The 17384-nt window shown below is 38.7% G+C and overlaps 1 protein-coding gene across 18 annotated transcripts in view; it reads right to left on the bottom strand.

Moving 5' to 3' along the window:
* PARD3 (par-3 family cell polarity regulator) overlaps positions 1-17384 on the bottom strand; it is a 451472-nt gene that overhangs the window by 92253 nt on the left and 341835 nt on the right. For all 18 annotated transcript variants that reach the window (XM_032100079.1, XM_032100030.1, XM_032100015.1 and 15 more), the window contains one exon: positions 7007-7261. In XM_032100079.1, the coding sequence (XP_031955970.1) occupies positions 7007-7261 (255 nt within the window). The remainder of the gene's footprint in view (positions 1-7006; positions 7262-17384) is intronic.

Here is a 17384-nt window from a genome sequence, read left to right as displayed (position 1 = left end):
ATTTGATGCCCAAGACATTGCCTCTTCTAGCTTTTGCATCATGTTTTGTTTCATACTAGGATATATTATTATAGTTTTCCTTTTTCTTTTTTTATTTAATTAAATATTAACTTCTACCATCTGAAAAAAAAAGTAAAGGTTTTTCTCTTTTTTAATCTGAGCAACAAAACATTGATCTATATCTGTGTGCAAATGGCACTAATATACCAACAAAAAATACTATGCATAATTCAGTTACAATGTATTCAAATAATATAAAATAGGTCACGAACATATTAGTATTCAAAATACTAATATACTGTATTGAAGTGACAGGTTTTGATCCCCCTTTTATACATAGTATCTCATCTGGACTTAAAGGAATTGAAAATCACCCAGCTATGCAGATACTCCCAATTTCCAGCACAGGGAGCCCATCCACAGTCTCCAGAACAGGGGCACTAAGGGCACGTTTGGGTAGGCCTCTCTTCACCTCCTGGTCTCGTAACCCAGAGCGGGAAGTTCATCTCTCTTATCTCTCTGTGCATTTTCCCACTGCAACCATTTGTAGAGGTACTAAGTCCAGCTGCTTTTGTAAAAACAAACAAATAGCTGTCACACTTCAGATTGCACTGCAAGCCGGCTGGAGCAGAGGGGAAGAGAAACCACCGGGGTTTCAGGGAGGCTGTGGCTGTGGTAAATGGAGAAAGATGTGGTTCTCACAACAGTATCAGTGCTTGGTATCTATTCAGAGAGAGACCAGGACTTTCAAGTAATTAAAATGGGAGACCTGAATAGAGTTCACTGTAAGTCTGCCATTTATTCCACCAAAGTGGTAACCCAAACAGGGGAGTGCAATCGCATACTTTCACAATAGGGAGCCTACATAAATCCTCATGAATTTATATTAAAACTTGTCTTATATTCTATCAAGATGGAAGAACAAAAGAAAACAACCAACCTAAGATAATAAAATGCCAATGCTAATAGTGTCTATTGGGTTCTAAATATACGGGTCTATGAGAGACCAAGCTAATTTTTAGGCAGTCCTGGGGGCAAGGATTACTGGCTTATAGGATGAAGGGTAGAGAAACAAAAAAACCCAATGTGTTCGCGCTAAAGTGAGCTTAAACCCCATGAAGAGTCTCACAGAGGCTCTAACTAATCCTTCTCTGGGTTACAACAGACAGAGGAGGAAAAATACCACAATGACTTCCAAGTATTATTTTCAGTTTTACACATTAGAGAACTGCAAATAGTTCATTAACCCACTGCTCTCCGGGCAGGTTGCTTTGGAGAGTCTGATTATTCCATAATGGCATATGTGCCATTTCCTAGGCCAGAAAAGTCTTTCCAGAAGTCAGATCCTCACAGGAATGAACCTTCGTAATGCTACAAAAGAGTGACACTGACTGGAAGGTAAGGATTTAAAACCTGTAACTATTAATTTCTGAAACATTACAGATTATTTAGGCAGTTTGGAAAACAAGAAGGTCCCTGCTCTGAAATGCCTGCAATCTGAGTATTCACAACATACTTACCTGCATAAGTGGTACCCTCCCCTGTAGCATGGTATCTGCAAGGCTCTGATGGCAGAGGATGGCTGATTAACAGGCAGAAACAAGGGATCCAGGAGGTAGGAAAACACTTCCAGATCAGCAAAGAGAAGTAAACAGAGGTAGGAGGGAAGAGCTTACTCATAATCTTATTCAATATAGATTGTTAGCCTTCTGCACAGCTCTGCAAGTTTTAAATGTCACTGGATAGATGGTTTGCAGTGCCGTGGCCTTTCCCTTCATGAAAGTGCTCTTCAAGTCAACTTCCAGAACCATCAAAAAATCTCTTCATCTAAGAAACATCCTAGCATTTACAGGATGCATAACCCTGAGTAATAACTCCTCTCTCTATCTGTGGTGGGCCTGGCAGTAAGCTCAGATTCGTACGCATAAATGATCCCACAGACTTAAGAACACTCCTGTGACTGACACTACTAATAAAGAAGTTTAATATAGCTGCACAAATTCCCACTTTTTTAACAAATATTTATCCAAGCACCGCAATATAGTATTTCATAGCTTTCATGACCCATTCTGCTATTGCTAAGAGTTATTTTATACACACTAGGAAGACAGGGTCTGCTTATTTCACTTTTTACATATTTTATTATATTAGAGTGTTTCTATGCAGTTTCCAGGTTTCATTACTCTCATGCCAATTTAAGCACAAAGATATTACTGAGAAAATCAAAGTTAACAGCTTAATAAAATGTTCTCTCTTTCTTTTTGGAAAAGCAGCAAGCAAAGTATGTGACCCGACCTAAAAAACAGCATCTTGCCCCTTTGCACTGAGCAGATGACAGTTAAAGGAAGTGGGGTTATTTTCAGTTCCCAGATATTCCTTTGACATAACTTGATTCCATTTCTGATAGAAAATAAGCCAGTTCATAAAGGTCTCCCTTCTAAAATGAAGATTTTTTCTTTTAATGGCAAAATGCACGCAAAAAGCATATGATTATGGTATTTATGTTTCCATTAAAATGTCCTCAGCAAGCTGGAGGAGTCTAACCTACTATTTTCAAGCTATTTAGATTTACAGCAGCACAGTGCCTATTTTATTTCAATTTTATTTCAATTTTATTTCAGGACAATGCACTCTTGGTGGGAAATGATTACAGAGTGACAGCCATTAGGAGTTGTCCTTCTACATCCTGCTCAGCTATGGATGTCAGGTGATTGCCATAAAGCTCCACTGTATGGCATCATTGTCATCTACATGAAAAATGGTATTGATCAGTTGTGCAGCTTATCTCCTCTGTGATGCAAAACATACTAGAGACATTTTTCAGCTAAGCTGAAAGCCTTATTCTCAAGAACTATGTTCTTGAGACACCTCTTTCCTGAATGGTAAAATAAACATAGATTATACATTCCACCTCTACTTCACTCATTAATGCCTAACATAGAAGTGAAAAGCTTCTTAGCAGCCTGTCTCTGTTTACTATCGCTGCATTGGATGGAGCTGATGTCACAAGGGCAGCTCATGTATATGGAGCTATGCTCATCATCAATCTCTTCCAACATATTAGTTTGTTTATTTATTTATTGCTAGAGCTTCATTTCTTCTGAGCAATAAACTCCTCTGTTAAGAAAGACAATCTGCTTTGATTCTTTAGGGTAAACAACAGAAAACAACTTTTTTAGTGCTACATCTTTAACTGATACTATCACTGAAAAACCAAACCAACCAACAAAGAAATGCTTTCCTCTCTAAACCCCACCAGTATCCATCAATGATTGAACTCTGATACATTAAAGTAATTCTAAACCAGTTTCAAGTCCTGTATTTGAGTAATGTTTACTATTTACAGGCTGGGTTTTTTTAATAGCTATCATTGGTAAAATTCAGTAAAGCATTGTCCCTTACACATATCTAGCTGTGCATGTCTCCAATGAGTGAGTTAACACCTTTTTCTCCTCTGCTGTATTTTGACATTATACAATCTACTTTCTATTTAGAGAAATGGACAGACAAAGTTTAAGGAATAACCATGTTCTTCTTACCATTTTGTACTACCTGTCTACACTGATGAGCAGTTTACATTCTTGTCCTCCACTTTGCTATTCACTCTTTGTCATGATACAGTTAAACTTACAACAGTTGGTGGCATGTGTTGATGAAAGTAATAGAGAAGTTGAAGGAATATTAAAGAAAAACAAACCCTGACAAGGCCTCACACACAGACACAGTGATTCTCTTGCAAGTTACAGAAAAATTTGTCATAAGTGTTCAGCATTGGTATGCAAACTATTATAGGACATTTTGTTATAGGCTCCTTAGTAACAGACTTTTAAATAACCTTTTGGACATACTTAAATGTCAAATTTTGTTTGGCACTAAGCACCAAACTTTAATAGAAATAACATTTCCCATATAAACAATGCTGCTCTTAATATGAACGTGCTAAAGATTTGAGACAGCCTGGCCATTACCAGCTCCTGGCAGTTCAGCACAAGGGTAACACACTGTGATTTCCCTTCCCACCCACAAAAGCTGGAAGCAACTGTTTCTATTTGGGTAACCTCCGAAACATCCAGAGGAAAGGAAAGGATGGGAGGGCAAAGGAATAAAACACACTGAAAATAACACCCCCCATAAGTGAACACTCATGTACACAATATTTTAAAGATGCAGAACTGCAACCAACTATTTTTCATCAAATTTATTGTAGCATTATCAGAATAAATCAGTCTGCAGAGAAGAGAGCTCCATGGAGAAGAACCTTGAGCAGAGGCACTTGGATGCTTGGTGACAAAAGGGGCATCATAGGAGATGCCAAGTGAAAGAGGAAGATCTCACTGCTGGAAAGGGATAGCAAGAAACAAGTTGCAATGCACATGGGGTGAGGAGCCAGGTATCCGACAGACAAGGAGACAAAACAGTTAACAAGAACCTCAGGTCTACATGGTAACAACTGATTCTTAGAACAATGCTCAGATGATGCTTTCTTAGTATATCTAAGACAAAGCCTGTAAAAGACAGAGCAGCCTTTGGGAAGGTACCTCAGCCACAATCCAGGCTCTCCTGCTGAACATCACAAAGGTCAAGCTCCTAGATATCCTTCACATGCCTCAAGGAAGACTGAAAGCTGCTCCCTCACAGCTGTTACACCTCCTCCATGCCCAACCTCATGATCTTTAAGGTCCCTTGCAATCCAAACTATTTATTATATGATTCTATGACACCCTCTCAGCACTTCTTACTGCCTGAAGTAGAGACCCAGCTCCTGGGAGAGGTAACTTTGAGCCTGAGATTGTGCACATCACTGCAACATTCCCCAGAAGGTCTCCTGGAACCAGGTGGGATTCACCATCCCCACAGCTTGGTTGTTAACAAAAGTGTGAGGGGAGAGAGGAAAGAAAACCCCATACACCAGACCTTCATGCCTCAGACCCCTGAACATGTATTTCAGAGTACATTTATAGCAAATAATAATTATTTTTACATCTGAATTAAATTTTTCTTTCTGGGTGTTCCTTGTCAAATATGTCCCCCTATATCACAGGACTAGGGGTGGTTTTTCATGGCCCATTTCTAGTACTCTGCTTGCATTTTATCCCTCTGCTCAGGCCCGTTGTGTGTGCTGGGTCTTTCCTTTTGTCACAGCATGATCCAGCTGTGAGCGATGGGACCCTCCATGCTCCAGGAGCAGCCTGAATGTACAAAACTACTGCACTTCTCTTCAGTCCTACCCATCTGATTAACATCACACTCCGCCGGTACTCCGTTATCTTCCACTTTACTCACTCTCTCCTGGCTCTTTTATCAGCCACCACACAGAGTTAGCTGGGTCACGCAGGTCTCCTATTTTGCCGTGCCAGGTTTGTATCAAAGAACTTTTTTTTTGTTGATGTGACATTGATGCCATTCAGCTCCAGCATGAAACACTGCCTTTGGTCTAACAAAAACAGCCATGAGAGTCACCACGCGGCAGACATATCCAACCAAGCTATCTCGATTTCCAAAGGCACAAAAGTGCTGAAATGCCAGGCACCTGGGTATACCAGTGCCAGCCAATATAGGGCTAAAGAATATAAAATTTCAAGGACACAGATGAAGCTGTAATCTTTTAACATCATTTTGCTTCCTTCACTGAAATAATGTACATACATCCACAATATATAAATTATTTTCATTTACTATGAAAAGTACACCTTTTACACAGTGCAAGAGAACAGTGCAATTGAGACAATAAAAAGGCAGCTGTGCTACTGATTTTTAGCAAAAATTTATGCATTCCACAATGCAGCTGAGATTTTCTTATTTGTCATATTAGAGGATGTAATTTTATCAAATTACATAAAGAAACTTTGCAAAATAGATCTAGTGGAGGGTTAAATACAATACTCTCAGTCCTCAAAATTTTAGACATTTAGCTGAAACACAAATTACTCCATTACCACCTAGAACAGAATATGCAAGATGAATGCCACTGCTCATGTAGAAGTTATACAAATCTCAAATACTGCAGGCAAAGACACGGCTTTGCTGATTTAACTGAAAGTCCAGTCTTTTTCTGCTGGAAAGAGTGAGGTAGAAAAAAAATGAATGGCTTTACTATGAACTAAATAAATAACTTCCAAATGAGTGAACAATATGTCTTGCACTAGGATTTTAGTGTTATTGTAATGCTGAGAAAATGCAGAACTACAAGTTCATAATAGTAAGCCAAGAAAACAGATGTATTTTCATTGTTAAAGCACAAAAAACCCTGTGAATTTTGCCTTTAACTGTTTTTACTCTGTTAATTTACATGTCTGTTTTAGCTTCAGGTTTTCAAATGAACTCAGAACTCCATCAACAGAAACTGGAATTTTGCCTAGTTTCAGCACAAAAACAAGTAAGACACAGTTGAGATAATGTACCTGCAGGAAGAGTAAAATCATAAGCTACAAACCAAGAAGTAACTCATGAGTTAAGCTTCGAATTTGCTCACTTGGTCTATATCTAATCATAATTTAAGCTAAAATTATAAGCATAATTTGAGCTAAAAAGCTCAACCTGTTAGATTGAAGTTCAGGACTACAGGTAGGACTTACAGCTTACAATCCATGTAAGCTTTAACCCATTTTTGCTGTAAACACATTAACCTTTTAGAGATGTTTGTAATGGCTGTAAATAGATTGTAAATGTTGTATTCCACAAGCATATCTGCTGGAGCTTTGATAAATAAACCTGATTACATTAAAAATTTGAATTTAATTCCAATGATACCCAACAGCAATTCCAAAAATTCCAAACCATCTGAAGAAAGGGAAGAAATGTAGTTGCTCTGCAGAAAACAACTTTCCCATCCCATTCTGTAACAGGTTGATTTGAGTGAGTTCAATACTGTTCTACATAAAGGCTTTAAAAAGCCATTAAAAATATGCAGCTCTGTCTTTCCAATTGATGTACAACCATCTCCCATGACAAAAGCAGCACAAAGGCAGATTTTGAGAGGGTGTATTGATTGATGTGTGGTGCCTACCTGTCTACAGGTGAAGACTTTGAATTCCGTGGTTTCTTCACTTGGGCGTACAAGGCTTCCACTGTTTGCCCTTCCCTCGGGCTCTGCGGTCGGGCATTCAGCGTTATTGTGCCGCTGTTTGGAGAGTCATAGGCAGCGATCCCAGCATACATCGGATCCGCATCACAGCCAAACGTCCGGTTAAAATCCTGGATCTCTGCATAGTCACGTTCCCGAGCCTGTCTCTCTCGAAATTCTCGAGTTTTCGCTTGGATTCTGAAAAATTAAAAGAAGGCTGAAACTGATGGGTGGTCCCCCCTGAGGCATTTGAATGCAGCAGTCAGCAGAGACTTTAGGTAGCCTGTCTTAAATGGAAATCAGTGGAAGTTTCCAGTTCCAGTTTGCCATGAGGTCTCAAGTTTACCTCAGACATTGAAGTCTACATTGAAACAATGCTACGATCAACAGTGGTCTTTCAGAAGTACACCTGATTATCTTTTGTGTCTTTTGTTTCATTGTTAGCTAAATAATGACTAGCCATAGCTGCTGGTAAACAGAGTTAATCTATTGCTTCATGCATCTTAGGGTGCCTGTGCTACTATCTGACCTGTCTGAGAATGGCCTGACACCATTCATACTGTATTGTACTCCATCAAAACTTACCAGATTTACTGGTTCTAATGCATGTATTTAGAGAGGAATTTTAATGTACTTTCTTAGCTTAATACTACAAAAATCATACTTTTTTCAGAATTTAAAAGCTGTGTAGGGATAGGATACATGTATATATGTTTGCATGCATGCAGTAAACAGCAGAAGCAGATTCTTGTACGTTTCCTTTGAAATGTGCATGCTTTTTAAAAAATATAAACAAACTGAATCTGGCATCTCTCAAAAGCAAGCTGCATCTTCCCAGAAAGTAAAAACATGTGCCTTGTGTTAAAGTTACAAATGAAAGGTGATGCTGGACAGGGTTTATATCTATGTGCACTAATTTGGCTGTATGATAAAAAGTGAGAGATAGATGACATTTAGGAATCTGACAAGCACGAACCGAGCACAGATCATATTTCCAAAAGCACATAAAGCTATTGCAAAAATTTGATCTGGGCTTCAAAGTTTCTTTGATATTTTATAAAATTGGATGTATTGCACACACATATGCACAGCAAACTGACCACACCCCCCCTTTACACTGTCTCCCCAGACCAATTTAATGCTCTGTCATCATCACAAAATGAAGCACTCAGCTGTCTCTTCCCTTCCATTAGCAAAATGTGCCCCTTTTTCATCTAATACAGCCATGGCTACAGTGTGACAGCATCCATCCATGAGACTACAGCTCTGTGAATCTCTGCGTGCCATTTCCAAAGACACCTTGTTCACCAACTTTTAACAAGATCAGCCTATCCAAAGCCTCTGTCTCTTTTGAAAGCAAGCCTTGACTCTTCTGAAAATAGAAAAGCCTTAAAGGTAGGTAACTGACATTCTTGGAAATTTCAAAATGGCCTCTTCAAGATTAGTTTTGCAAAAACAAAAGGGGATACACAAAGGGTAGGATTCAGACTGCAGATAAAGACATGAGACCTTAGTGCCAGCAGCAGGTGACCTCAGAGCAGCCATGTGTGCAGGCTTGTTCCCCTTATGGTGGCCAGGAGCTGTCGGCAGCAGACTCCAGAGTTAGGAACCAGTCCATGTGCCAGAGAATGAAAGGAGTCACTCCAGAGACACTTTTGAGGCTCTTGCTTAGGTGTTCCTCAGGAGCTCGGATACTCAGCCTCGATTCAGCTGCTCAAACATAAGCAGCTCTGGCCACCTGACATGCCCAGGTAATCCTGATGGACTTGCAGCTGCTGGGCAAGGTCTCCCACAGTTCATGCTGAAGTCTCAGAGATTGTGGTTACCCAAATGACACAAGTCATCTGTGTTCAAGCATGAGAATCCAGCCCCGAGCTGCTATGTGAATATCATAAATGTGTCTTCCTCAGACTGAGTCCCAAGCAAATTGTTCCTCTACACTAACAAAGATCACCAAAAGGAAGGGAATACAAGGATGGCATGGATACACAGACATGTTTTTCCCCACAAATCCTGAAAGTATTGACCATGCATAGTGATTCTGGATACAACTGATTCACTGAATTACCTCCAACAGCCAGAGCCATCTACATTGATGGTTCACTGATTCATTTACATGCCCAAGTTATGTTCAGTCACAGTGAAAAGAAAAGAATTATTTTTAAAAGTTAATTTAAACTAACATAACTTTTTGATTTTTGCAAACACAAAATTATTTTCTTTACTGTTTGCTTTTTATTTTAATAAGGAAAAATGGAAGTGAAAACTGTAACACTAGTCAACTGAGAGAATTTTCCTCTACAATTTCAGCAACATCAGGCTGGAATTGTTTTTTGTTTAATTTAGAGTGGAGAAGGTCTCAAGTTTAAATCCAAAACTCATTTCAAACTTAAACAGGGTTTCAGCAGGCCTATTTTAAAATAAAAATAAAGATTTTGCATTCTCCTATACCCCGAAGCTGTAATTCAGAAGTGTTATAGCCTTAATCACTTGCAAGGTGTCTATGTAGGAGGAAAAACAGGTCTGAAAATCACCTCTGTATGTTGATTCTTCTCACTGTAGTTTAACTTCCAATTTGTAATCCTGTATTAATTACCCTGTGAAAAGATGTATTTATCTACTGATACTTGTCCTCTGAATGGGAGAAGCAAAGGAAATCAGAAATTTCCTAGACATCGGTAGCTTTAATTTTCCTTTAAATGAACGATTTATCATCACATACTGGAACACTGTCTGACACCAATTTGAAAGAAAAAATATCCATGTATTTTAGATAACCAAAATTTCAGTGCATGAAATCAGACAGTATAACAATAATGTGGCATAGAGTAATTCAATCAGAAGGAAACATTGTTACCTGAAGCGCTTACAAAACAGAATTACCTGGTGGTTACTGGTGATATCTGCCTTTGTCACACAAACTGCCACGGGAGAGGGCAGTGAACTTACATAACTTTTGACCACGGGGATCACATCGCTCCCCACAGGAGCAGACAGAAGTGTTCCCTGTTTCATGTGAACCACCTTTTCTCATGCATCTGCTTATTGGCTCTTTAATAGTTTGGATGCTGAGCCATTTGCAGCCAGAGCATTCAGGTTTTCCCATGCATGGCTCCATGAGGGACACCTATTCCCATCCAAGTGGGAAAGAACTGATTGTTGAAGTGTTATGCAAGTAATTATGTTCACATCCACCAGGAAAATTTTTAGAATATTTTCTTCAGTTGCTAATACTATGTATTAGTACATGTACATAGTACTAAAAATCAGAGTCTAAACACATTATTAATCTTCCTGTCAATTATAAACAAAGTACCCAGGAACCATTTGCAATAGCATTTAACAAAGGAAACACTAAAATTAAAGGTGTAACTGACTATACTGAAACCCAAAATGTTCAGAATTTTTTCCCTTGTTGTTTTTTTTTATGCTTTACATTTAAGCCAGTGTGAAAATGCTACCATTTTCACATGACAAAAGTATAGGTATTTCGATTGCTTAACATATTTTTGAATATTATTTAAAATATGTTTGGTTTTGCCTTTTCAAGGACGCACCACATTTAAACATTATGTCTCTCGATGGAACAAAACCACTAGAGAAAAATATGTAGGCATATTCTTGAAAAGAGTAAGAGCTCTCAGCTGAATACTGCACCATCCCTTTTGAATTATAATAGCTTTTAACTCTGAATATATTTTTATATAAGGACCTGATTTAATGTGATGCTATATTTTATGTTGGCCCCTCTGTGTGCTTGTGTGTGTATATGCACGATACGCCCTAAATCATTTGTTAGCACAGACCACATCAAATATCTATACAGGAAATGCCAGTGCAGACTTTGGTGGGGAAGATTAAAATGGTTATGTAAACACAGTGTGCAGCACAGATGAGAACCCAGAATGCACTCTGTACTTCAGCCCTAATCAGCAACACCCCTGCTATTGAAATCCAGTATCTGGAGAAGTGTTTGACCACAGTGCTTTGGTTTCATAATGTGGATAAGTGTATTAAGCTGTCTTCACTGAATCATATTCCTTCATGACATGGCAAAAATGCATATGTCTGAGATTTCAGATCAGCTAATTTTGAGGATTTATGGCCTTCCTAAGGATTTTGTGGGGGTTTGATAATAATAATAATGCTTAATATTCACATAACTCTTTTCATCGTCAAAGAATTTTTGCAAAAACTGCTGATCAATTTTTCAGCGTTTAAATGAAACTGAACTTTTAAAAATACAAAAGCTATCCCAAGAAGTTTCTAAACCCTTCCTGCTGAAGTGTTAATACTGAAAATGTCAACAACACACTGTCATGCTTTTGAGACTCAAATTATAACGTTCAGTAAAGTATAAACTATCCTCATGCATTTGTGTGCCATTCAATTCAAAAGCTAATGATAACTGCTTCAAATGACAATATTGTTAGCTGCAGAACTTCCTATAATTGTTAGAAGAGCTTTTCATTGCAAGCTAATCCAGTAATGATAGACATACCCATTGTACAGCAATTCCTACGCACGTGAAATGGTGGTCACAAAAGGAAGGCAAAAGCTTAAGTGCAGCTGTCCCCAGCAAACAGCAGCTCCCTCGTTCCCTTCTTCAAAACTGTGAGTGATATTCAGCTTTCAGATAAAGGTAACTCCCATTTTAGACACCTGAGTTTAGGAGTCAAGGTATGTTTTGAACTCCCAGGAAAGCTGGTCAAGATTCAGCCACATCAGGCAGCTGCTGTATGGTCCAGCACACAGTTCACTCAAACATCTGTAATGTGGCCATTTTAAGGTGAAATCAAACCCTTCTCCAGGCTCCACCAACTGTGTTGAGTAGCCCTTTCTCAACCACAAAGGGCATTTAGCCATGTAACCCATATGTGGGTATTAAATAATCGTATCAATTTGAGATTCAATTCCACCCTGAGCTAAATGTTTACAGCAGTTCTCTGAACTAAACTTTAACTGTTTTCAGCAACAAAAAAGTCAGATCTGTAGAGCTGGCTGAGCTGTTGTTGGTAAAAGTGAAAAAGCAAAGCTGTCAAAAGAAATCAATGCTAATTTCATCTAAAGTTAGTAGTAAACTATAAACATATCACAAATCCCTTGGGACCTTCAATCTCCTTTGTTTGGATTTTTTCATACTGGTGATTTAGGTCCTTGCAAAAAAATCACTACTTATCTTAATTGATGAACACAGCATGGGAAGGATATTCATGGCTAGTACATTACATTTGCCTTTGCAATGGCAGCAACATCCTCCCCTAAGAGCAGAAACAAAGTTGGCTGCTGTTTCTGGTGTGCAATTGCTTGGTCAATTCAATTAATCCTCCGGCTGCTGCCAGGATTCAGCTATTGCCCAAGTGATAATCCACACCCTCGTCCTTTCCACCGAGGCTCACTCATTTACAAAATCAGTATTGAATGCTTGCAGTTCCACATATGTGAGATGGCTGACAATGTTTATTAAGGATAGAAACAGCATTGTGTAAGGACAGAAGCTAAGTGACAAGCCATTCATGGCTGCCAGTTCTCAGTTCTTCTACCATCAGACTGCCATGCGCTGGGATGATGGATTGGAAACTGAGGAAAACAACGACACCTTTATAAAGCCAGGCAGCTTGTTCAAGTTAGTCCAGCGGGATGAACACATTCAGTCCAATTTTTGCCAGATATCGCTTCTAATAAAGAGGTCAAAAAGTGCATTGGCCAGCAGCCAGATTTTGTCAAATTTGTCCCCTCCTTCTTTGCTAGTGAAAAATACCTTGCAGGCACAGCACACCAGGTCTCGCTGTTCCTCCCCCAACCTCCTCAACTGCCTTCAGGGTTTTAATGGCCCTTTTTCTAATTTTTGGCAATCAAATCAATATGGGAGTTTGTCCTCTCCTTTATTTTTCTTTGACCTTTGTCCAGAGCCAAGCAGAATTTTTCTGACAACTACCCTTCTAACAAGGGTACCTTGATTATAGGCATTACTGTGATTTCACTCTGAACCGCATATGACACTTAGCTTTTCTTACCATGATTAGAGCTAGTCAGTTATCACAGTTATAACCACCTCTCAGCAAAGCCATCTGCTTTCCTGGGAAAATCATCCCGGAGGACCACTGTGCACTACGGATAATCATGGCCACCAACAGCAGTAGCTTGTAAATAAGAAAAACACCTCCCCTTCCTCATTTCCCCCCATTTCATTCAAAACTTAAACATATTAAAAAAAAGTCAGAAAATACTGCTATGTAAATATAAATTTTAAATTGAAAGGCTAGAGACCAATCTTTTTCAAGTCATTAAAAGAAAAATATTAACAGTTCTACCTTATCTGCTATAGACACACATGTGTGGCCAGTTGACTGAAATATGACCATCCTCTGACCTCAGACACATGAGGAAATACATGCAAAACGTGGTCAGTTTGCACAAGCAAACAGGGACAAAATCAGAAAGGCCAAGGCATAATGTAAAATAAAAGTAGCAGGGAGCTTTAAAGATGACAATAAATCATTGCATAATTGCATTAGCAGTAAAAGAAAGAGCAAAGAAAAGGTTGCTCCCCTGCGTGGCAGTGAGGGAAGGATATTGACAGATGATGCTGAGGAGATCTGAGGCTTAATGGTTTTTTTCTTTGCATCTGTCTTCACTGAAATGGTTGACTGCAAGCAGATGACCAGCATAATTGACTACTACCAATAACAAAAATATCTTCAATATACCAGCAAAAAAAGTAGCTAGAAACTGGTTAAGGTAGTTGAACTCCATCTGACACACACACAATTGTCTAAAGTAGCCTCACACTTTTTCAGCAACCAGAAGAACTTTTTGAGGACAGCTAAAACACTAAAGAAAACTAGGAAAAGTCAAATATACCTCAGAGTAGGAGGAGAATGAAATACTTGTGAGTTTAACTTCAATCCCTTCTTAAGTAAACTACTGGTACACACAGAGGAGATAATGGGACAAGCAGTAGCCACCAGAGAGTTATCAAGAACAGATGTGGTCAAGTCAGTCAGATTCCCCTCTAAAACATGGCAAACGGCCTTGTGAACAGAGCAGAAACAGTGTCAGGCTAAGAAAAACAGCTATGGGATGGTTGCAGTTGAACCAGGCTGCTTCTACAGAGTATCTAGAGAATAGGACTCAGCAATTCACAGTCACCAGAATGGACAGATTGAGATATTTTCTATGTGGATCATTCTCTGAATTTACTCAGGGTTTTTCATTATTAATTAGGCCACTATTGAATCTGCAGAAAACCCAAATGAAGGAACTTTGGAGCAAAGGATTAACATTTCAAATGTACTTGAAATACAGAGTAGACTTCAAAAATAGAATTAACTTAAGTAACAGCAACTAGAAGGTAATTTACATAGTTCAAATAACCAATCAATCAATTAAAAGTAGAGAAAAAATCTGTGAGTTGCTTTTTCAGGAATGGATCTGGAAGTTCTACTGGGTAACAGATATGAGTCAGTAACATCAAGCTGTTTGGGAAAGAAAGTAATAGAGTGGGGACATAACAGTAGTCTACAGACACCGGAGGAAAAGAATAATGTGTTAGGTATTTAACTAAAGCAAGACTAACTGAGATTAGATACTGTGAGCAGGGCAACTTCCTAAACAAAAGGTAGTGGAAAAGACGGCCATAGGAAGCTGTAGAGTTTATGTCATTGTAAACTAAAAAAAAAAAAAAAAAACCCAGGATGAAACCAACATCTTGCAGGCATGGCATACCCTGCAGATCCTACCTTGAAAAAGTGACATGATCTCTCTCAAAGATCTGTAATTCTCACCTACATAGAAATTTTACATACATATATTTCCTACATATTGGTTCTACAACAGCTGAGAAATACAACAGGGACTACATTTTTTTTTTAAAAAAGGCTGCCCATCATCTCTAAATTAAAGAAATGTATCTACATAATCAGACAGTCTTAATTTTCTTTCTCCTTCAACAATCACAGCCTATCTGCCAATTAGAATATGTGATAGTACTTACTGTCTCTCTGAAGATCCCCCCTCCTCAAATCAGAAGAGATGCATGAGAATTTCAAAAACGTTTAATGAGCTACAACCCAGGAGGGCTGCAGTTATAAAAAAAAAAAAAAAAGGTGAAGGATAAAGGTGATAAGGTGATTACTTTAAGTGCCTTAATATATTAAGACTAGAACATTATGCTCATTTTTATAAGCAGTTATATTAAAGAAGGCTATTAAAGAAGGCTGCAAAATACAAATGAAGACGTAAAGAAAAGAAAAAATGCAGGAGAGAAAGTAAATATTATGCATATGAGCAGGTGAAGTGCAAACACCAATTTGAAATCAAGTGACATTGATGAAACTAAAGGAGACATTAAAATTATTTCCTCTAACCTTGTGGAATCTCTCATATATTTCACCCCCACCCTTCCTTATCTCCTGACCTTCTTGATTCACCCTTTGTCTTCCCAAAGTGAAGACATGTCCCCCCAGCAGAGTATGTCAAACCTGCTTTCTTGGGCGCTGCAGTGAACAACAGAAAAATCCTTGCTTATTTTGAGTTTAAAAATCTGCAAATTATCTTACTTACACTTCAGTGGAGCTTTCAGCCTACTTTGCAGTTAATAGTCTGCCACATTTCAGGGTGGAGAGTTTGTCTGCTGTGCTTTTTTAAAATATGTTTCAACCAAAGGAGAATGTTTCAGGTACACAGGCACAGGCACTATAGGTGCTTCTGTCTCCAAACAAACACTACCATGGCTGAAATTTTCTGTCCTTATTTTCATGTCTGATCCAAGGATCAGTGACCTCAGCAGTGGAGGATCACGCAAATGAGCAACTGGAGTTACCCTGCTGGGAACCATGTTGCATCAAAGAACATTGCTGTCTGAAAGTAAAATGGAAATTAGTTTTCCTTTTGCGTAAGAAAATTGGCCAGAAAGGCTGATATTTACACCTACAACAACAGGTCCCTGATCATTAGATTACCTTAGCTCTATTCTCTTCTTTAGCTCTTCTGCTAGACTGAAGTAGAAAGGAAGAAGATCATTATATTCAACTACTGCTGAAACATGACTTATTGCTGAAATGCAAGCTCCTGCTTCCATTCCTCCTCACTTTAAGAGCTCTGGTTTCCTCCTCCATGCAGACTTGCTTGGACCATTTCTTCCTGTACATTTCTTTTTTTCACCAACTGGAGAACAATTTCAGAAAGCAGCACTGGTGGGTACTATCTGAATTCTGAAGTTAGATGTGTAAGGAGCAGCTGTTCCCATGTGTGCAAGAAACAAATGACACAGGCATACCACATATCAAATGGTACCATACATCATATGATGAATCAAATCAGTCATTCCCAGATGCTGCAAGCAGCAACTGGAGGTCGAGCTACAACACTGTTATCAGTTGTTTGAGCTGAGCCTATCTACCAGCCATGCTCCTCTAGCTGAAGTCTAGTAAAGTGAGTACAAAATTCTGCTGCTAGCTCTATTTCGGGTCCATTGTTCTGTGTTTCTAGAGTATTATGTATAAAATATCCTAATCCTGAAGTTGGAAAATGAAACAGTATGAAGTATGAAACAGTATGAAGAACAGTATGACAAAAAAATGCAATGAAAAACCTCACAACAAAGCAAGGATTATGTGAATCTCAAACACTGAAGATGAAAGAAAAGGAAAAGAAAAAAAAAAAAACAAAACAAAAAAAACCAAACCAATAAAGAATATAGCTTATAAGCAAATATCTTAGTGCAGGACCCACAAATTCACACCCACAACACCTCTGAGGATTCACTTCTTAAATCTTACTGGGTCACAGTACTGAAAGCACAAATCTATAGCACGGCCAGAAACAGAGCTGGGTGTCTCAAAACTCGTAAATGGCTTGTTCTAGTAACTGGTTACAAAACAAAGGTTGCAGACGGGGTGTGGAGGGAGAATCCATCTGCCCGGTACGAATCTATCATTAGGTGTCTTTCTGGCTAGTCAAATGCTGCTGTATTTAAGGATTAGATAAAGGAGCAGGATTAGTGCCTTGTTTTACTGTCAAACAGACTCCTGTAGTGCAGCCTGGAAAACCTGAGAGGTTTTGAGTTCAGTTCAATTCAGCAACAGTAAGTTCAGTCAGGTAGTAACTATGGTAATTCTCAAATAAGTCTTTGCTACAGTAACTCTGCCACTAAAGGAGAGTTCATATGACATCAGAGGACATGCTGCTGCCTTAGCCCAAAGTTCTTGGCACTCTAAAGTCAAACATTTTAGTCCAAAGTAAGAGCTGATATGTGTAAGAGAGCACTGAATTTATATGATCTGCAAGAGACCTTAAACTAATTTGTAACACAGAATAT

The sequence above is a fragment of the Corvus moneduloides genome, chromosome 1 (genome assembly GCF_009650955.1).
Source record: "Corvus moneduloides isolate bCorMon1 chromosome 1, bCorMon1.pri, whole genome shotgun sequence".
NCBI lineage: Eukaryota > Metazoa > Chordata > Aves > Passeriformes > Corvidae > Corvus > Corvus moneduloides.
The sequence above is the reverse complement of the archived record's forward strand: the minus strand, read 5'-3'. Positions and strand labels throughout refer to the sequence as shown.